The sequence below is a fragment of the Oncorhynchus masou genome, chromosome 18 (genome assembly GCF_036934945.1).
Source record: "Oncorhynchus masou masou isolate Uvic2021 chromosome 18, UVic_Omas_1.1, whole genome shotgun sequence".
Taxonomy (NCBI): domain Eukaryota; kingdom Metazoa; phylum Chordata; class Actinopteri; order Salmoniformes; family Salmonidae; genus Oncorhynchus; species Oncorhynchus masou.
The window spans coordinates 40,690,043-40,711,777 of NC_088229.1; the positions used below are offsets into that span (position 1 = coordinate 40,690,043).

Genomic DNA, 21,735 nt, shown 5'->3' on the forward strand with positions numbered 1-21,735 from the left:
CTTCAATCAGATGGAAGCTCTGTCGACGCAAGACACGGTAAACATATGGATAGTTATTCATTGTAATGTTTTTATGTACACATACTTCATTGCGCATCAGTCACCTTTAACACGGTGCTGGCATAAGTCAACAGTCTTTAATGTCACCCGTTGCGTTGACACAATCCTATGGCTTGTTTCACAAGGTTAAGAACACCATGGCACGCACCTTTACAGTTGTAAGAAGATGGCGTAGGTTTATGTTGCTGTTAAAGGGATAGCTCACCCACATTACAAAATAACACATTGGTTTCCTTACCCAGTAAGCAGTCTATGGTATAACAGCAATCTGTGCTTTGGTTTTATTCCCTCTGGAAATGTTTCCAAATGCTAAGGTTTTAGCATTTGTGGAACAAATCACATCCAAGTCCTCGTACTGATGTTAGCATTTTTCGACATGTTCAAATCCCGAGAAAGTATCTCAAATTGATTGTGAAGCTCAACAAAGTCACGTATACATGACTTGAACCTGTGTGTGAAAAAGTGCTAATAACGGTATCAGGATTTGTTCCACAAAGGCTAAAACGGTGGATGCTAAGCTTTTAGACTTTGTTTCAATAAAATCACCTGGGAAGATGAACAACACTGTGCAGTGTTTACATTTTTCAAAGTACCTGTATGTGTGAATGTTCTTCATTTTTTGTACATTTAGAAACAGTGCCACGGAAATGAAACCAAAGCATCGATTGCTGTCATACCTTGTCCATCGATTGCTTATATCTGTACCATGACTTTGTGGCATTTGTGGCACAAATCTCATTCAAGTCATGGTACTGATACGCACATTTTCCACGCATGTTCAAATCATCTATAATTGCCGTCAAACCTTTTCTATAGACTGCTGACAGAGAAAGGAAACCATTAAGTAAATGTGTAATTTGGGTGAGCTATCAAAAAGTCTGTGATAACAGAAACGGCATGTTTTTAAATCAATAATATATTGTTGGACAATCATCACATTTCATTTAAAATAACAAATGTTTGGAAGGTCCACCGTGTTTTGTAAAAAAAAAAAAAAAGGTCACTTAAAGAGCAGAAACATGGTTTCGACTAGAGTTTCACACATATGATTAGTGTTTGCCACGTCTGCCTGTTCTAATGAGGTCTAGATAAACAGACGAGGCAGCCACTGTGCATAGCCGACGCAAAAATGCATTCTGTTCAATGTGCTCCATTTCTATGGCTGATGGCCAATGAAGTTGATAGATGTTGCCACTAACGGATCAAGGGCCAAATATCTTTTTCACCTCCTGACTTAGAGGTTAAGGTTAGGATTTGGGGTTGAGGAATTGAATCCTACATATGTGGTCAGGGGTAACTTCTACCCCGAGCGCAGGCAGTGGTGGTGCTGCGAGGGCCCTTCTTCCCTGTCTTAGAGGAAGCTGTCTTCTTCACCACAGACGTAAGAGAACCCATTGAAGGCGCTGTTGCTGCTGGTGCTGGCGTTCAGCTCAGGGGTGCGACCCACCGAGTTAGGCACCATCTCCCTGGTGAATTCTGGGTCTATGTGCTGCGTGTCCGCTGGCCCTTTCTGGAGGAGAGAGGAGACATGTTAGGGAATATGGTAAGAAACAACCGGCATGTTATAGGCCAGGGTCGGCAACAGACTATTTATTTTGGCCCCCAAAAGTGGGAGGGGGATTTAGTTTTTGGTCAAAAAAAAAAGACAGCAAATCAGCCCCCCAAAATAATTCTGTTGTAAATCTGTTCCCAAGTACTCCCACCAATAAAAAAGATGTGATCGTGTCTCAATGTAATCAAGGTATGAAATGAATGTTCTTTTCAACTACAAATCTCTTTTTGGGCTTAGTTGTGGTCAATTTGCAGTGTACGAATGATTACGCCCCCCCCCCCAACCCCCGACAATCCACTCCAACAAAAATTGACCCGCGGCTGAATCTAATTGCCTACCAATGTTATAGACTTTCCCAAAAACTCACCACATTGGGGTAGTATGGAGGAGTGATCCGCTTGTGGTACAGGTCATCCCAGTTAATCGGGGAGAAGAACACATGGTTCTTGATTTCTAACTGCAAAGTAAAACAAGAATCATACACAAGAAGCGATGTATAACTGAGTGAACATTAGTGAAACACAGTAACCGGCAAAGGCATGGGGTTGCTTCCGAAATGGCACAGAAGTAGTGCACTATATTGGGTATAGGGTGCCATTTCAGATGCAATCCATGGTCCATGGAGAGGGTCTAGTCAGCCACTCACAAAGTCGTCGATGGCTCCCAGCCTGCAGTGCTGGTCTTTCTGCAGGAGGCCCTGGAGCAGACTACAGACAGCGTCTGACTTCCCTGGGGGCAGAGGCAGAGGCTTGTGCAGGATACCATCATACAGCTCAGACATGTCCCGGCTGTAAAAAGGAGGCTAGAAAAGGAGTAGAGACACTGTAGCCACCAGCTACTCCAGAAACATTTCCTGAAGTTGGTAACATAATTGTGTTGGGACATTTGCTGCACAAGGAAATAATATTTGGATTGGCCTTAGATTGCATTAAGTATAGTAGCTATATAAGATTCAAAATTGTTTTATTTTAGTACTACTTTCTTTAAAAATACTAAACATACACATACAAATATACATCACACAAACAGCTACATCCCACCTGCCCTGACCCTCAAGCTCACACCTCCATCTCTAGCACCCGCATCACTCACCGCCACATGGCCTCAAACTGCGCCATTTTGATTCCCTCCGTCGCCCACGCACGTTAGAAATTCAGATAATAAAACATTTGACCTTTCCATTGTGTTGATTTTCCAGTTTTTAAGTATTACGTTTTTTCAAGATGATTGAGGAGAAAAGTATCGTCCGACCCATCGGGTACCTCACTGCACCCTCAGAAGCCACGTCTTGTAATATGTAGACAGACGGATTAAAAGTACATTTACATCGTAATAATTCTGACAGACAACTTTCTAACTCTGCCCATAACTTTTGGACTAATAATTCCCAGACGGCATGGATTATTGAGTCTTTGTTAGTTTTACATTTACGACATGACTGCCGTTGTTCCGTTGTGCTGTAGAATGTGAATTTTGTAAAATACATGCTATACATTAGTTTATACTGGATTAAGCATATTTTTTCGTTTAACTCATTTCATTAGTTATTTTCAGACATTTCCTCCATCTCGTGCCAATATCAGTTAAGTCTTGGTTCCAACAGCTTATATTTTTTCTAAGATATTGTCAGTTGGATATGCTCTCTGCAAGGGTTTGTATAGCTTACCTACCATATGAACATCGTTTTCTGACTCAAATAGGATTCCCTCAAGATTCCTAATCCAAATTTTGTGATATAAAACTTTTAAATTGCATATATTTGAAAATGTCTACATGGGTCAATCCAAAATTGCTTTTTTTAAATCATGTCATGGAAATAAATGTCTTTCCTAATACCAAGTCATTTATGATTTATATGCCTTTCGTCTTCCACGTGCACCAATTTATCAGTGAATTCTTAAAAAGCTTTCCAACGAGTGTGTTTTTTTAGGGTTGCGTTTTTAGGGAGTGCCATTTGATCTTGTGGAATACATTTCGTTCCATGTTGTTATTAGGAGCCCGTAGCTTGATCCTTTGAAAACAAACGCGCATCTTCATTGTTCCTCTTTAGTACATTTAACCATACGACGCAAGTAAAAGCATTGGGTGGCTAAGATTCAAAAACGTACAAGACTATAGATCATCTCATAGAGCACAGCTCCCAGACACCACCAGTCCACTGTGCGGTCATAGGGCTCCTTACGCAGAATCTCAGGGGCCAAATACTAGAGAGAGAGACGAGAGACAGAGAGAGAGAGAAATACACATATGGATATATAGAGCTGTAAATGACTATTAGACATATGTTATAACTAACATATCATTGAGCACAGACACAATCTCAGGGCTATCCCTCACCTCTGGGGTTCCACAGAAAGTGGACGTGGTGGTCTCCGGCTCCACTCCCTCTTTACACAGCCCAAAGTCCGTAAGCACCACGTGGCCCTGGAACACACATCGGTTTTAAGCACCTTCCCAATCAATCTTACAGGACCACATACGATACTGTTTTTGCGAAATCTTGAACCATCTTCCCTAAGATGAGAAGGAAGTGAGTTGAGATATTGAAAACAATCCAATAACATTACATCCACTTATGAGTCAACACTTACCTGAGAGTCTAAGAGAATATTCTCTGGCTTTAAATCTCTACAAAAGAACAAACAAACAGACATTTGATTTCACAGACCCTCAATAGTGTACATAATAACGTGTTGCTTCTGCGTGAATGTGTCTGACCTGTAAACGATGTTGAGGGAGTGAAGGTAGCCGATGGCACTGGCAACCTCGGCAGCATAGAACCGAGCCCTCGGCTCCAAGAAGCACCGCTCCCTCTGCAGGTGGAAGAAAATCTTCCAAGACAGAGAGAGAGGGAATGAGAGGGAGAAGAAGAAGTTAGCGATAGAGGGAGAAAGAAAACAGTTCTGCCTTGTTGTTTTAACTGTCAGTCTCCTGGGCTCTGACAAAGCATGTCATATTACTACCGCTACATAATTGACTCATCATAATACTGTGACACATAGACTTTGGACTGAGCCGATCAGTAAATGGGTGTAAAGTGTGACTAAGACCAGGGCTTGGGGCTATGACACACTGCGCTGCTGCTTCTGTGCTGTCAATAGCTTGGCAGCTTTAATATACAGTACCAGTCAAAAGTTGACACACCTACTCATTCAAGGGTTGTTCTTTATTTGTTTAACTATTTTCTACATTGTAGAATAGAGAATGCATCAAAACTATGAAATAACACATATGGAATCATGTAGTAAGCAAAAAAATCCAAATATATTTTATATTTGAGATTCTTCCAAGTAGCCACCCTTTGCCTTGATTACAGCTTTGCACACTCTTGGCATTCTCTCAACCACCTTCATGAGGTAGTCACCTGGAATGCATTTCAATTAACATGTGTGCCTTGTTAAAAGTTAATTTGTGGAATTTATTTCCTTCTTAATACGTTTGAGCCAATCAGTTGTGTTGTGACAAGGTAGGGTTGATATACCGAAGATAGCCATATTTGATGAAAGACCAAGTCCATCTTATGGCAAGAACAGATCAAATAAGCAAAGATAAATGACAGTCCATTATTACTTTAAGACGTGAAGGTCAGTCAATCTGGAAAATGTCAAGAACTTTGAAAGTTTCTTCAAGCGCAGTTGCAAAACCCATCAAGCGCTATGATGAAACTGGCTCTCATCAGGACTGCCACAGTTACCTCTGCTGCAGAGGATACGTTCATTAGAGTTAACTGCACAAGAGATTGCAAACCAAATAAATGCTTCACAGTGTTTAAGTAACAGACACAGCTAAACATCAACTGTTCAGAGGAGACTGCGTGAATCAGGCCTTCATGGTCTTATTGCTGCAAAGAAACCACTACTGAACCACTACTGGACACCAATAAGAAGAGACTTGCTTGGGCCAAGAAATAAGAGTAATGGACATTAGACCGGTGGCAATCTGTCCTTTGGTCTGATGAGTCCAAATTTGAGATTTTTGGTTCCAACTGCCGTGTCTTTGTGAGAGGGAGAGTAGGTGAATGGAGGATCTCCGCATGTGTGGCTCCCACCGTGAAGCATGGAAGAGGAGGTGTGGTGGTGCTTTGCTGGTGACACTGTGATTTATTTAGAATTCAAGGCACACTTAACCAGCCTGGCTACTACAGCTTTCTGCAGCAATACACCATCCCATTTGGATTGTGCATAGTGGGACTATCAATTGTTTTTCAACAGGACAATGACCCAGCACACATTTCCAGGCTGTGTAAGGGCTATTTGACCTAGAAGGAGAGTGGAATACTGCATCAGATGACCTGGACTCCACAATCACCCAACCTCAACCCAATTGAGATGGTTTGGGATGAGTTGGACTATTTTCTACATTGTAGAATAATAGTGAAGACATCAAAACTGTGAAATAACACATATGGAATCATGTAGTTTCCAAAAAAGTGTTATACAAATGTGGGAACTCCTTCAAGAATGTTGAAAAAGCATTCCAGGTGAAGCTGGTTGAGAGAATGCCAAGCATGTGCAAAGCTGTCATCAAGGCAAAGGGTGGCTACTTTGAAGAATCTAAAATATATGTTGATTTATTTAACACTTTTTTGGTTACTACACGATTCCATATGTGATTTTTCATAGTTTTGATGTCTTCACTCTTATTCTACAATGTAGAACATAGTAAAAATAATGAAGAACCCTTGAATGAGTAGGTGTGTCAAAACTGGGGACTGGTACTGTAAATAAAGGATGGCTTATTAGGAACATTGCTACAGTCCATTCCTTTTTGTCATTTGCATATCATATGCAACCTTTCAGGAAACCCAGGACCATTAGCCAGCTACCTCTCCCCCGTTGACATAGTCCAGGACAAAGTAGAGCTTCTCTGGGGTCTGGAAGGAGTAGTGGAGGCCCACCAGGAAAGGGTGCTTCAGGCTCTTCAGCAGCACGTTCCTCTCTGCCATGATGTTCTTTTGCTAGAGGACACAAAGCAGCATTGAACCAGCGGACACGAGGCAGAGGGCAGGACACAGCAGAATACAGGCCCCTGTCAGCGCCACTGCTTCAGCCCCAAGCGCGAGACAAGAGACAATACACAGAAAGAGTGGGGAGAGAGCGAGACACCTCTTTCCTAAAAAGGCCCACAGTGTTATTTATGCTGCTTTAAGTCACAAGTGCAGCCGTCTACACACATCTGACTAGGTCTGTCAGACAGCTATAACGTGTGTCTGTGAGTAGCTCATAAAGTCCAAGACTTGCTTATAAGTATCAAGTGATACAAAACCAAGGGGAAGAAACAGCTCTGATTATGGGAATGTACAGTTAGTAAGAAACACAGAGACTGGGGGCTGTATAATCAGTCTGTCAGAGTACAAAGGACAGAAGACAATTCAGATTAGATTAGATATTATCTTTCTTAGAAACACACAACAGACTTGGGCAAAACCAGTTCTGCTACACAGTGAAATGCATACACATGTTGAATATATACTGACATAAAGGGTTTTATTGGTGTCATTTAATGGACCTTTAGCACAGAAAATAAATAACCTATATGTGAGTTGGTTGGGAGAATGAATAACTAAATAAAATGTTTATAGACCAACCTCCTTTTTCTTCAGGATGACTTTCTTCTGTAAAACTTTGACCGCATAGAATTTGTTGTCAGCTTTGAGCTTGGCGAGCAGGACCTGGATGCAGGGTGGTTGCCAATAAATCTCTGGTTGTTTACTCAAAACTTCACCGACTAATATGACACTCTTATCAAAAACATATCTTAAATCAATCTAGAGGGTCAATGTAATACACACAAACAACATATTTGATTAACAGTCACACAAAACATAGAAAGAAAGTACGGTAGTCATAGACACAATGAAAAAGGACTGCAAAATTAACTGGACAAATTAAAAATGGCTACTCATCTGGAGTACAATTTGTCAACAACCTTATCATCATTCATTGATTTGTTTTTGCCTTTTCATCAAGGTAACCTTAACAGTCCTGCATAGACAGAGTTAATCATTGATGAAGGCATGCAGCCCTTTATCAGACAGACAGCAGTGTAGTCTGTCTTACCTTCCCATAGGTCCCTTTTCCAATAACAGCCAAGAAGTCAAAGTCAGTGGGCTTGGCACTGAAACAAGAACAGGAATGATGATACAGATATCTGTGTCATACGGATTGACATGACGCGTATCATGACAGGTTATGGCAGAGACAACCGTCTCGCAACATGACTCTGGTATGATGCATGAAATAGCATGTTCGATCAAGGGCTCTATTCAATAGGTGAAGCTGAAGCGTTACAGAATCCACAATAGAAATGTAAAGGTCATTTCGGATTGAGCCGAACACCTGCAGTGTTCATCGCGAACACAGTCTCCGCTAAAGCCGGGAAAAAATGCCATTCAATTTCAATCACGCTGTAAAGCTGAATTTCCACCATGGGGATTGAAAAGAGCCCCGAGTCTCAATAGCAAAGTACAGCAGTGTATGTTAGTGGTTGCAGCTGATGTGTGGCATCATATCGAGGTGAAAATAGTTTTGTTAATGAATGCATCGGGATCACAATTCCATTGGTAAAGGGTTACCAGATGTCAGTTCTACGGGGCATTATGAATCACCGAAACCCATTACTCTTAATACTGTACATACTGTGGGTTTGCCGAGGGTCCCAGGTTGACCTCACTGAGGGCGGAGGACGGTGATCTAAGCTAGAAGACAAGTAGAATAAAACGATGAATGATAGAGCAAAGCAGTGTAAACAACCAGTAGCAAAAATAGGATTACATCCTTGATAGACTACAAAGCACAGCACACTAGAGAGTGAAACACTCACTGGATTACAATTCGCCATGGCCTTGGTCCATTCCTTGCCCACCAGGGAGCCTACATCAGTGCTTCCCAGACCTGTCATTACAAAGAGAACACGATAGGAACATAATGACATGATAGCACCCCACAACAGTGTGTGACTCTGCTGCTGGTCCCCCTATGCCAGCTTGACCCTGACAAACTGGTAGTTCTGGTATGAAACCCAACGCAGGCAGGCACATCAAAGGATATTTGTTGTTTTGGAGAGTTCATATCAGTGGACACTTTTACATGGCAAATGTTACTTTCCCGTGTCCACAAATGTGTGCGGGACTGCTTAGGTCATTATTCAAACCAATTTCAATCTCCCCCACAGACGGTCACTTGCCAAGAATGTCTGAATGTTTTGAAATGTTCCTTCCATGGTCTTAAGAAATATTTAACCTTTAGGCCTACTGAATAAACAGCCATATGTCCTCAAGAGTAGATTGTAATGTGCTACAGTAGATGTGTGGAAAGTTAGAAACCCATTTGAAGGCTGATATCCATTTCTACAGTCATGTGTATTACCCTCTAATTAGGGCTTTGGGATTATTATAGGCCTTAAATTCTCAAATTATACCATTGTGTAAATGCAGGTGCAAATTACAAATAGGGTATTTACAAACTACGAAAACATTCAGCAGATCTATTCTGTCAGCATAAAAAAAATATTCACATACAGTGCATTTGGGAAGTATTCAGACCCCTTGACTTTTTCCTCATTTTGTTACATTACAGCCTTATTCTAAGATAGATTACATTGATGAGGGGGGAAAAACAATCTACACACAATACCCAATAATGACAAAGCAAAAACATGCTCTTAGAAATTAGCATCCTCTCAAGCTCTGTCAGGTTGGATGGGGAGCGTCGCTACACAGCTATTTTCAGGTCTCTCCAGAGATGTTAGATCGGGTTCAGGGACACTTGTCCCGAAGCCACTCCTGCGTTGTCTTGGCTGTGTGCTTAGGGTCATTGTCCTGTTGTAAGCGAACCTTCGTCCCAGTCTGAGATCTTGAGCAGGTTTTCATCAAGGATCTGTATTTTGCTCCATTCATCTTTCCCTTTATCCTGACTAATCTCACAGTCCCTGCCACTGAAAAACATCCCCACAGCATGCTGCTGCCACCACCATGCTTCACCGTAGGGATGGTGCCAAGTTTCCTACAGACATGACGCTTGGCATTCAGGCCAAAGTCTTCAACCTTGGTTTCATCAGACCAGAGAATCTTGTTTCTCAGGGTCTGAGAGTCCTTTAGGTGCCTTTTGGCAGACTCCAAGCGGGCTGTCGTGTGCCTTTTACTGAGGAGTGGCTTCGGTCTGGCCACTCTACCATGAAGGCCTGATTGGTGGAGTGCTGCAGAGATGGTTGTTCTTCTGGAATGTTCTCCCATCTCCACAGGGGAACTTTGAAGCTCTGTCAGAGTGACCATCGGGTTATTGGTCACCTACCTAACCAAGGCCCTTCTCCCACAATTGCTCCGTATTGCAGGGCGGCCAGCTCTAGGAAGAGTCTTGGTGGGTCCAAACCTTTTCAATTTAAGAATGATGGAGGCCATTGTGTTCTTGGGGACCTTCAAAGCTGCAGAAATGTTTTGGTACTCTTCCCCAGATCTGTGCCTCGACACAATCCTGTCTCATAGCTCTATGGTCAATTCCTTCAACATCATGGCTTGGTTTTTGCTCTGACATGCACTGTCTACTGTGGGACCTTATATAGACAGGTGTGTGCCTTTCCGAATCATGTCCAATCAATTGAATGTACCACAGGTGGACTCCAATCATGCTCTAGAAACATTAAGGATGATCAATGGAAACAGGATGCACCTGAGCTCAATTTTGAGTCTCAAAGCAAAGGGACTGAATACTTATAGAAGAAAGGTATTTCTGATATATATATTTTCTTTGCAAAATAAAATCTAAAAAACGGTTTTCACTTTGTGATTATGTGGTATTGTGTGTAGATTGTTGATGAAATTGTTTCATTTAATCCATTTTAGAATAAGGCTTTAACGTAACAAAATGTGGAAAAAGTCAAGGGGTCTGAATACTTCCCGAATGCACTGTATCAAAGGACTTAAATAGACTACTAGCCTATTACGGTTTACCATTGTATTCTTTGAGTGATTACAAGGCTATTTAGAGTATTTGGAGAACATTTTCCAACTTGATAGAACCATATTTCAAACATTCAACCACGGCTGGCACGCTCATTAGGCAGGATTAGGCGGCCACCTATGGCGGAAGGTTGACGCGGGCGGCATTTTCTGAGATAAACTCACCAAGACGCACCTCCAAACAACAACACATAAAACCTCACTTAATTCTGCGCCAAAACAATGACAATTTCTCTCAACCAGTGGCATATAGATTTTTTTAGGTGTGCGCTGATGACGCCCCTTTGATAAGCAGTGGTCACATTGTCAAAGGCGCAAAATATTTTGCTTGTCCAACACCTCTCTCCGGGGTGCTGTTGGAGAGATGCATCACTGCAGCGCTGTCAAAAAAATGATCGAACATCAATAATGTAGCAGATATAGGATATGGTAGAAATAGTATGTGGTCTTTTCTGTAGCCTACAGTCGGGAGATAAAATATATGACAATGTAATGACCTTTTTACATCATGCAGGTTTATCTGATTTAATTGCCTAACCTAAAGGGCACTCATTCAAATAAAAAAATTAGCTGTCATGTTAACAAACAACATCTCCTAAAAACAGGAAAGGTCAAAGTAAAATGGACAATATGGAATGGACAATCACAACTGTTGTCCAGGAGTCCCACCCCATTGTCATGATCAGGGGTTTCAAGTTTGTATCCATTAATTATTGACAAGCTGATCATAGCGATTCCCGCTGTGTAAACACATTGCAAATAGGCTCACGATAACTCCTGATAAAGTTTGGTAGCTGATATTCAGAGTGTAAATAGCCAAGTTGATTAGTCACAAGAATCAGGACTAATTAAGCCAACGCAATGGCCTGTTACCACATCGATGGGCATTCATAAAATGTCATTTCAGACAACACTGTAGGCTACTCCTCAGTAAGCACGAACCTACGGCAAAGCCTTTTGGGTGTCTTTTTTTGGTGCAGTTCCGAACCAGCCTTGATTTCCACATCCACGGACATTGGATTTTGATCCGGTTCAGACCAAATCTGAACCAATCATAGACTTCTATGTTTGGTTCAGATTTTGTGCGGTCCAGACCGGCCTTGATTTCAACATCCATGGACATAGATTTTTGGTTCGGTCCGGACCAAATCTGAAGCAATCATAGACTTCTATGTTTGGTTAATTTTTGATCCTGTCTCGACCAGCCTTTGATTTGGCCCAAACATAGACGTCAATAAATTACTTATTTTCACATTTAATTCAGAACCAAAAATTATCCTGATTTCAACATTCGGAAAATGCTTATTTTTCAATGTCCTGGAAAATATGTACATATGGAACATTGACAAAAACAAACATGGAAAACATGGAAAATACGGAACATTTTAAACATATGGAAAATACATTTTCAGCTTTCATTCAGAATATAAATTGAACCTAACTTCAATGTCTGGAAAATACTATTTTAGATGTATTTTCAACCTCATTGGGACTGGGACTAATCTAATTTTGCGGGGGCGACATTTTTTGGTCTCCCCAATGGCGGTAGAATGGCAAGGACCAGACCTGTAGTCACCACTAACCAGAAATACATAAAAGGCTACATTTTACAGTACATTGTGTACATTCTCAACCTACCTGCAGTAAATGTTAAAACTGAGTTCAAGCCTACCTGTCGCAGGTGCGTGCGGTCGGTGGAGTGCTGTCTAATCGACTGACTGACCGAAGTCCCTTGGCTCGAGTCAAGTGTCGAAGCACAGAGCACAGCGCTGTAGTTGTCGCAGCTCAGAGCACAGCGCTATTGTTGTCCTGCATTTTAGGGCTACAGAAAGCAGGGCTAGTTGGGGTCACTCGCCAAATGAACTAGCCTTATGGATATCCACTATCCTCGGGGCTTGATTACTCAGCTAACCATCCAGAAATCTCATAAAATATAAATAAGGTGGTGTTTTTGGTGTAATAACAACGTTATACTATGTTGTTATATTGGAAAGTGTTATGTAGAATACCAATGAATCCTTATCTGATCTTCTAAGATATTAATTCAGCTTTGATCTAACTTTACTAAACGAGCACCTGCCACCGTTGTGAGAAGTAGCGGAGCTCCCGTGAGCAACGCTTCCGTGAGCTCCAGCAGCGCTTCACCCCCACTCCCGCTGCACCGAATGAGCTCATTTAAGCGCATACTCTTACCTCTTGCAAAATTTGGAGATGCAGAAACGATGCCACATGAATGGCTGTTTTATTTGGCCAAGGGAACATTTTAGGTTGGTTTTAGTAAAACAGCTAGGAAGGGGATACTTTTACAACTGGATTGAGTGAAGTGGCAGAGAATATGTTGAATAAGCAACTCATGAGCATGGAGAGCCTTTCAGGTTTGACAAAATGTATTTATATCTTTCAGTCTAATACGGGTAATTACTTTAGTTTGTAGGTCTTCGAGAGAAACACGCTTTCTACAAGTAGTTAGGCAACAGTCCTCTCAAAGTTCAGCTGAAACTTTACCCTGAAAGGAGGGTGGGGGGGCTGAAATGCTAGGGCTGAATTTTAGCGCCCGGGATTAGTTTACAACGGCTCACATTGTGAAATTCTATCAAATGCACGTGAAATTGCGCAGGAAGATAAAAAGGTAGTTCTGTTAATATGGATAATATTTTAACCGTTTGAGCTAGAGAAGCCGTTTTACTTTCTGCAAATCTGCAAGCATGCCTGTCACGAACCTTTTTTCCTCTCTGATACTGCTGCGTGACACGTGCAATGCCTTAGTTATAGGTTCTGTTTGGTTAATCCGCCGCCTGAAGTGGCCGTACAGCATTTACAGCCTCCGCAGACTTCAGCGCTTTCATACTTTTTGCGCTAAAAGGAGAAGACCAGAACTATAGCGAACGAACTTGTTAAGGAAGTGAGTTTGTATTTATACAGGACGTCGGCTACCGCCCCCGCCTACCGTCAACCAATCATGTCAATTCGGAGCTATGGGGAGCAGAGTATTTGAGCAGAGTTGAGCGGTCGCATATCCCGCTCATCGCTCAAAGAGCGGTGTGTGCAGACAGGGAGCCTAAGAAGGAACATCAAATAATTATTTAGGCTCTATTATTTCAATTATTTCAAAGTTATAGCCTACAAATAAATACATTGTGAAGCATTTGTGAGTGTGACACACTACGCTTGTAGGGAGTCAGGGACATTATTAAGCGCTCAGAATTGAAACAACATTTAGTTGTATTAAATCATTATAGTCTATAAATTGCGCATATCGGCTGTGACTTACTTAGAATTAAATCCAAATGAAATGGGGAAAAAATGGCTTATTACGCTCAGTCTACAGTGCTTATGAATTCATTTTGAGAAAAGTCTGTGGCTTCAGGCTCATGTGATGGTGGCTGGAGAGCAGGCCAGCAGCGGAGACTATCCTCTCCGTGCTTGCAGAGCAACTGGGGGACTGCAACTGCAGTTTTTTTCATTCAAGGGTTTTTCTTTATTTTTCTATTTTCTACATCGCGAACCCTTTATACACAAAAATAAAAGTACATTTTCTCACATTATAGCCATCAGACTAGCTATATCACAAACATAAATGCATAACCAAGGAAAGCGCCAAAAAAACTTCAGCAAACAAGAGCTTGAAGTGATTTTTTTCTTTTGGAAAAGTTTTATTGGCACAATTCCTTTAAAAACAGCTCATACATTTTTTACATCATTTATACACATAAAAACGGCAGCAAAGCATAAAACACAGCATTTGAAAGTTACATTTAAATTTGTTAAAAAGTACATGTTGTTAAAACCAATGAAAACAACCATGAATAAAAGTACTTTCCTTGTAAAAACATCAAATCTGTAAAAGCCATTTAAAATGTGTACTAATGATCTAACAAAGGCAGAACATTTTTAAGACATGAAAAACATGTTAAAAAGCCACTTTGTTAAAAGGCTGTCTTCAGTCCCTTGTACAGGAGCGGGGTGAGTCTTTATCAAGCTCACCTCATCCTGCTCTTCTGAATAGATCATCGTCCCGTCCTTCGGGGCCCAGGGGGATCCCTCCCTAGGCGCATCGCCCTAGGCGCCGCAGCGCTGTCAGGCCGTGGCCGCCGGGACCTAGGGTGTTTGGGGGACCCTTCGCTTGGGGTCGAGGCCCCCTTCCTTCCGTACCACCCCAGGGCTTCCGTGGCTACCATGGCACCTGCCTGGGGGTGGTCTCTACGTTTTCGCTACCAGCAGGTTACGGGAGGACCACAGTGCTTCCTTCAGGCACGTGAGGGTGGGCCAGAGCTTGGTGAAGGTCTTCGATGGAATGGGCCTTCGGCCCACCCCATACAGCACGAGCTGAGGTGTTAGGTCCTCCCCTGCTGGCAGACACGAGGTGATCAGGGGGCCTGCTTCCTTCCACAGGTCCCTGGCGGCTCTGCACACCCAGAGCATGTGCCTCACCGACTCTTCTTGGCCGCAGCCTGGTCGGGTGCACGCGGATATCCTCGCCATGCCCCGTGAGTGCATAACGGCCCTGACCGGGAGGATCTCGTGGGCGACCATCCAGGACAGGTCCCGATGCCGATTCAGGAGAGCAGGATGGGCCACGTTGCACCAAACCGTTGTGGGCTCACCTATAGCGAGCCCGCGCACTGGACATACTGGTTCCCGATCCTGCACAAGAGAGAGGAGAGCGGTGTTTTGTTAAAACCGTGACTGTTTCTTTTTCCAGTTTAAAATTCTTAAAAACTTCTGGAGCTGGACGTAGGGCGGGGGTAGCAGGAAAGAGTCTGGGGCTCGCAGGTCGACTGGGATCAGCCTCAGAGTCCTGAGGTAAAATCCCAGCCAGAACCGTGCGAGGGCCTGAGTCTTGTTGTTGACCGGGGAGGTGGCAAGAGTCAGATGTAACGCTGTGTAGCGGCTGCCCAGGAACAAGTAGAGGTCAGGCAAGCCTCCCCCCCCTTGGACCTGGGCCTCTTGACCACCTCCCTCCTCAGCCTCTCCCACTTGCCTCCCCACAGGAAGTAAAAAAGCATCCGCTCCAGGTCTAAAATACTCCTTCGAGGGGGGATAAAAACAGAACTGATTAATAAAAGCACAGGTTAAATCACAGCTTTAATGATTACAACCTTGCCCTCAAAAGTCAGCTGTCGTAGTCCCCAAAAACCCAGTCTCTGTCTTACTGTCCCCAGGATTCCACTCCAGTTGCCGCTCCCTCCTCCCCTCACATTATAGCCATCAGACTAGCTATATCACAAACATAAATGCATAACCAAGGAAAGCGCAATAAAAACTTCAGCAAACAAGAGCTTGAAGTGATGTTGGAGGAAATAGCAGCCTGAAAAAAGTTGCTGTTGGGGAGACTCAATAACTGCGGGGTGACTGCAGAGACCAAAAAGAGAGGATGGCCGAGGCTGACTCTGCCGTCCAGGGTATGGCAAGTTGACATTGACGCCGTAAGAAAAATCAAGTCGGCTGCTAAGGGAGCTGAGAAAAGCAGGGAGTTGAAGAAGACTGGAGGGGGGGGTACCGACCATTCATGTGGACCAGCTGGAGGAGAAGGTGTTGTCCATGATAGGAGAGATAGTGGTAGAGGGACTGCGCGACCCGTAAATTAAACTAGCTAACGCGTAACGACATTAGCCAACATAGATAACAACGTTAACGTTAGCTAAATTAGCCAAGTTCTTCTTTGCAAATTGACGAGCTAACGCTAGCTATTTAACACTTCTAGAATATTGTTATATATTGTTATTTACTAGTTAGATAGACAATGCGCGTTTAATTTGTTTTCTTGCTATATTTAAACGTCCAGTAGCCAAATAAAATGTATTTATATAGCCCTTCCTACATCAGCTGGAATCTCAAAGTGCTGTACAGAAACCCAGCCTAAAACCCCAAACAGCAAGCAATAGGCAGACCATTCCATAAAAATGCTGGTGTTGAAGCACGTTGGCTAGGAAAAACTAGAAAGGCCAAAATATAGGAAGAAACCTAGAGAGCAACCAGGCTATGAGGGGTGGCCAGTCCTCTTCTGGATGTGCCGGGTGGAGATTATAACAGAACATGGCCAAGATGTTCAAATGTTCATAAATGACCAGCATGGTCAAATAATAGGTCTGGGACAGGTAGCACGTCCGGTGAACAGGTGAGGATTCCATAACCGCAGGCAGAACAGTTGAAACTGGAGCAGCAGCACGGCCAGGTGGACTGGGGACAGCAAGGAGTCATCATGCCAGGTAGTCCTGAGGCATGGTCCTAGGGCTCAGGTACCCCGAGAGAGAGAGAAAGAAAGAGAGAATTAGAGAGAGCATACTTAAATTCACACAGGACACCGGATAAGACAGGAGAAGTACTCCAGATATAACAAACTGACCCTAGCCCCCCGACACATAAACTAATGCAGCATAAATACTGGAGGCTGAGACAGGAGAGATCAGGAGACACTGTGGCCCCATCCGATGATACCCCCGGACAGGGCCAAACAGGAAGGATTTAACCCCACCCACTTTGCCAAAGCACAGCCCCCACACCACTATAGGGATATCTTCAACCACCAACTTACCATCCTGAGACAAGGCCGAGTATAGCCCACAAAGATCTCCGCCACGGCACAACCCGAGGAGGGGAGGGGGGGGGGGTGCCGACCCAGACAGGAAGATCACATCAGTGACTCAACCCACTCAAGTGACGCACCCCTCCTAGGGACGGCATGAAAGAACACTAGTAAGCCAGTGACTCAGCCCCTGTAATAGGGTTAGAGGCAGAGAATCCCAGTGGTAAGAGGGGAACCGGCCAGGCAGAGACAGCAAGGGCGGTTCGTTGCTCCAGAGTCTTTCCGGTCACCTTCACACTCCTGGGCCAGACTACACTCAATCATATGACCCACTGAAGAGATGAGTCTTCAGTAAAGACATAAAGGTTGAGAATGAGTTTGCATCTCCCACATGGGTAGGCAGACCATTCCATAAAAATTTAGCTCAATAGGAGAAAGCCCTGCCTCCAGCTGTTTGCAACGTTATCGTTAGCTGTTAGCCAAGTTCTTCTTTGCAAATTGATGAGCTAATGCTAGCTATTTAACACTTCTAGAATATTGTTATATATTGTTATTTACTAGTTAGATAGATAATGCGCGTTTAATTTGTTTTCTTGCTGTATTTAAACGTCCAGTAGCCAAATCAAATGTATTTATATAGCCCTTCCTACATCAGCTGAAATCTCAAAGTGCTGTACAGAAACCCAGCCGAAAACCCCAAACAGCAAGCAATAGGCAGACCATTCCATAAAAATTGAGTTCTATAGGAGAAAGCCCTGCCTCCAGCTGTTTGCTTAGACATTCTAGGGACAATTAGGAGGCCTGCTTCTTGTGACCGTAGCGTACGTGTAGGTATGTAATGCAGGACCAAATCAGAGAGATAGGTAGGAGCAAGCCCATGTAATGCTTTGTAGGTTAACAGTAAAACCTTGAAATCAGCCCTTGCCTTGACAGGAAGCCAGTGTAGGGAGGTTAGCACTGGAGTAATATGATCATATTTTTTGGTTCTAGTCAGGATTCTAGCAGCCGTATTTAACACTAACTGAAGTTTATTTAGTGCTTTATCCGGGTAGCCGAAAAGTAGAGCATTGCAGTAGTCTAACCTAGAAGTAACAAAAGCATGGATACATTTTTCTGCATCATTTTTGGACAGAAAGTTTCTGATTTTTGCAATGTTACGTAGATGGAAAAAAGCTGTCCTTGAAACAGTCTTGATATGTTCTTCAAAAGAGAGATCAGGGTCCAGAGTAACGCAGAGGTCCTTCACAGTTTTATTTGAGACGACTGTACAACCATCAAGATTAATTGTCAGATTCAACAGAAGATCTCGTTGTTTCTTGGACCTAGAACAAGCATCTCTGTTTTGTCCGAGTTTAAAAGTAGAAAGTTTGCAGCCATCCACTTCCTTATGTCTGAAACACAGGCTTCTAGTGAGGGCAATTTTGGGGCTTCACCATGTTTCATTGAAATGTACAGCTGTGTGTCATCCGCATAGCAGTGAAAGTTAGCATTATGTTTTCAAATGACATCCCCAAGAGGTAAAATATATAGTGAAAACAATAGTGTTCTTCATCCCTGAACCTTGAGGAACACAGAAATTTACAGTTGATTTGTCAGAGGACAAACCCTTCACAGAGACAAACTGATATCTTTCCGACAGATGAGATCTAAACTAGGCCAGAACTTGTCCGTGTAGACCAATTTGGGTTTCCAATCTCTCCAAAAGAATGTGGTGATCGATGGTATCAAAAGCAGCACTAAGGTCTAGGAGCACGAGGACAGATGCAGAGTCTCGGTCTGATGCCATTAAAAGGTAATTTACCACCTTCACAAGTGCAGTCTCAGTGCTATGATGGGGTCTAAAACCAGACTGAAGCATTTCGTATACATTGTTTATCTTCAGGAAGGCAGTGAGTTGCTGCGCAACAGCCTTTTCTAACATTTTTGAGAGGAATGGAAGATTTGATATAGGCCGATATTTTTTTATATTTTCTGGGTCAAGGTTTGGCTTTTTCAAGAGAGGCTTTATTACTGCCACTTTTAGTGAGTTTGGTACACATCTGGTGGATAGAGAGCCGTTTATTATGTTCACCATAGGAGGGCCAAGCACAGGAAGCAGCTCTTTCAGTAGTTTAGTTGGAATATGGTCCAGTATGCAGCTTGAAGGTTTAGAGGCCATGATTATTTTCATCATTGTGTCAAGAGATATAGTACTAAAACACTTGAGTGTCTCTCTTGATCCTAGGTCATGGCAGAGTTATGCAGACTCAGGACAACTGAGCTTTGAAGGAATACGCAGATTTAAAGAGGAGTTTGTAATTTGCTTTCTAATAATCATGATCGTTCATGAATTTATTACTGCTGAAGTGAAAGCCATCCTCACTTGGGGAATGCTGCTCTTTAGTTAGCTTTGCGACAGTATCAAAAATACATTTCGGATTGTTCTTATTTTCCTCAATTAAGTTGGAAAAATAGGATGATCGAGCAGCAGTAAGGGCTCTTCGATACAAGGTAGTCGGAAGACTTTCAGTTTGGTGTGGCGCCATTTCCGTTCCAATTTTCTGGATGCTTGCTTCAGAGCTCGGGTATTTTCTGTATACCAGGCAGCAAATTTCTTATGAGAAATGTTTTTAGTTTTTAGGGGTGCAACTGCATCTAGGGTATTGCGCAAGGTTAAATTGAGTTCCTCAGTTAGGTGGTTAACTGATTTTTGTCCTCTGACGTCCTTGGGTAGGCAGGGGGAGTCTGGAAGGGCATCAAGGAATCTTTGTGTTGTCTGTGAATTTATAGCACAACTTTTGATGCTCCTTGTTTGGGGTATGAGCAGATTATTTGTTGCAATTGCAAACGTAATAAAATTGTGGTCCGATCGTCCAGGATTATGAGGAAAAACATTAAGATCCACAACATTTATTCCATGGGAAAAAACTATGTCCAGAGTATGACTGTGACAGTGAGTAGGTCCAGAGACATGTTGGACAAAACCCACTGATTAATGATGGCTCCGAAAGCCGTTTGAAATGGGTCTGTGGACTTTTCCATGTGAATATTAAAGTCACCAAAAATTAGAATATTATCTGATATGACTACAAGGTCCAATAGGAATTCAGGGAACTCAATGAGGAACGCTGTATATGGCCCAGGAGGCCTGTAAACAGTAGCTATAAAAAGTGATTGACTAGGCTGCATAGATTTCATGACGAGAAGCTCAAAAGATGAAAACGTCTTTTTTTTTGTAAATTGAAATTTGCTATCGTAAATGTTATCAACACCTCCGCCTTTGTGGGATGCACGGGGGATATGGTCACTAGTGTAACCAGGAGGTGAGGCCTCATTTAACACAGTAACTTCATCAGGCTTAAGCCATGTTTCAGTCAGGCCAATCACATCAATATTGTGATCAGTTCATTGACTATAATTGCCTTTGAAGTAAGGGATCTAACATTAAGTAGCCCTGTTTTGAGATGTGAGGTATCACGATCTCTTTCAATAATGACAGGAATGGAGGAGGTCTTTATCCTAGTGAGATTGCTAAGGCGAACACCGCCATGTTTAGTTTTTCCCAACCCAGGTTCGAGGCACAGACACGGTCTCAATGGGGATTGCTGAGCTGACTACACTGACTGTGCTAGTGGCAGACTCCACTAAACAGGGCTAATTTCATTGTGGAGCTAGAGGAGTTTTTTTTTTTTTTTTAATTTTACCTTTATTTAACCAGGCAAGTCAGTTAAGAACACATCCTTATTTTCAATGACGGCCTGGGAACAGTGGGTTAACTGCCTGTTCAGGGGCTGACAGATTTGTAGTCAGCTCGGGGTTTGAACTTGCAACCTTCCGATTACTAGTTGCTCTGGAGCAAAGAGTTAGAGCCCTGTCTATGTTGGTAGATAAGATGAGAGCACCCCTCCAGCTAGGATGGAGTCCGTCACTCCTCAGCAGGCCAGGCTTGGTCCTGTTTGTGGGTGAGTCCCAGAAAGAGGGCCAATTATCTACAAATTCTATCTTTTGGGAGGGGCAGAAAACAGTTTTAAACCAGCGATTGAGTTGTGAGACTCTGCTGTAGAGCTCATCACTCCCCCTAACTGGGAGGGGGCCAGAGAAAAATGTTTCTGTGTGGCAGAGGGGCAAGAAAACATTTGTGGTTACAAAAGTATCCATTCATCACAAGAGAAGGGTTTAGCTGTCCTAAAGTTAAGTACATTTCCAAGAAGAAATCCGAAAATATTAATATTTCTACTTAACTTTTTTCTTAGGAAAAACGTAAGAGGAATAGCAACTTTGCTTAACTTTCTTCTTAAATCTATAGTTAAGGACAAAATGGCAGTTAAGAAGAAATGTATTCTTATGAAAGTTTGGTGAATCCGGGCCCAGGTGACTAACTCATGATGCTGGATGACAGAATGCCAAGAGTGTGCAAAGGGTGGCTACTTTGAAGAATCTCAAATGTAAAACATATTTTAATTTGTTTAACACTTTTTTGGTTCAAAATTGTGCTCTCTCCTCAAACAATAGCATGGTATTATTTCAATGTAATAGCTACTGTAAATTGGGAAAGTGCAGTTAGATTAACAAGAATTTAAGCTTTCTGACAATACCAGATATGTCTATGTCCTGGGAAATTTTCTTGTTACTTACAACCTTGTGCTTATCGCATTAGCCTAC

At 42.7% G+C, this 21,735-nt stretch overlaps 1 protein-coding gene across 2 annotated transcripts; it reads right to left on the bottom strand.

Moving 5' to 3' along the window:
* Nucleotides 1–50: 50 nt before the first annotated feature.
* On the bottom strand, nt 51–13,469 carry LOC135504598 (serine/threonine-protein kinase Sgk2-like). 2 transcript variants are annotated; one of them, XM_064923317.1, is made up of 14 exons: nt 13,289–13,469; nt 12,241–12,390; nt 8,435–8,505; nt 8,251–8,309; nt 7,672–7,729; nt 7,200–7,283; nt 6,438–6,569; nt 4,331–4,443; nt 4,204–4,240; nt 3,950–4,036; nt 3,721–3,816; nt 2,259–2,414; nt 1,980–2,069; nt 51–1,570 (listed from the first exon to the last, which is right to left on the bottom strand). In XM_064923317.1, the coding sequence occupies exons 3-14, from the start codon at nt 8,450–8,452 to the stop codon at nt 1,412–1,414; spliced, it is 1,089 nt and encodes a 362-aa protein (XP_064779389.1). In that variant the 5' UTR covers nt 8,453–8,505; nt 12,241–12,390; nt 13,289–13,469; the 3' UTR covers nt 51–1,411. The 2 variants fall into 2 exon arrangements, with proteins under 2 accessions (XP_064779389.1, XP_064779387.1); XM_064923315.1 differs by lacking the exon at nt 12,241–12,390.
* Between the last annotated feature and the right edge of the window lie 8,266 nt (nt 13,470–21,735).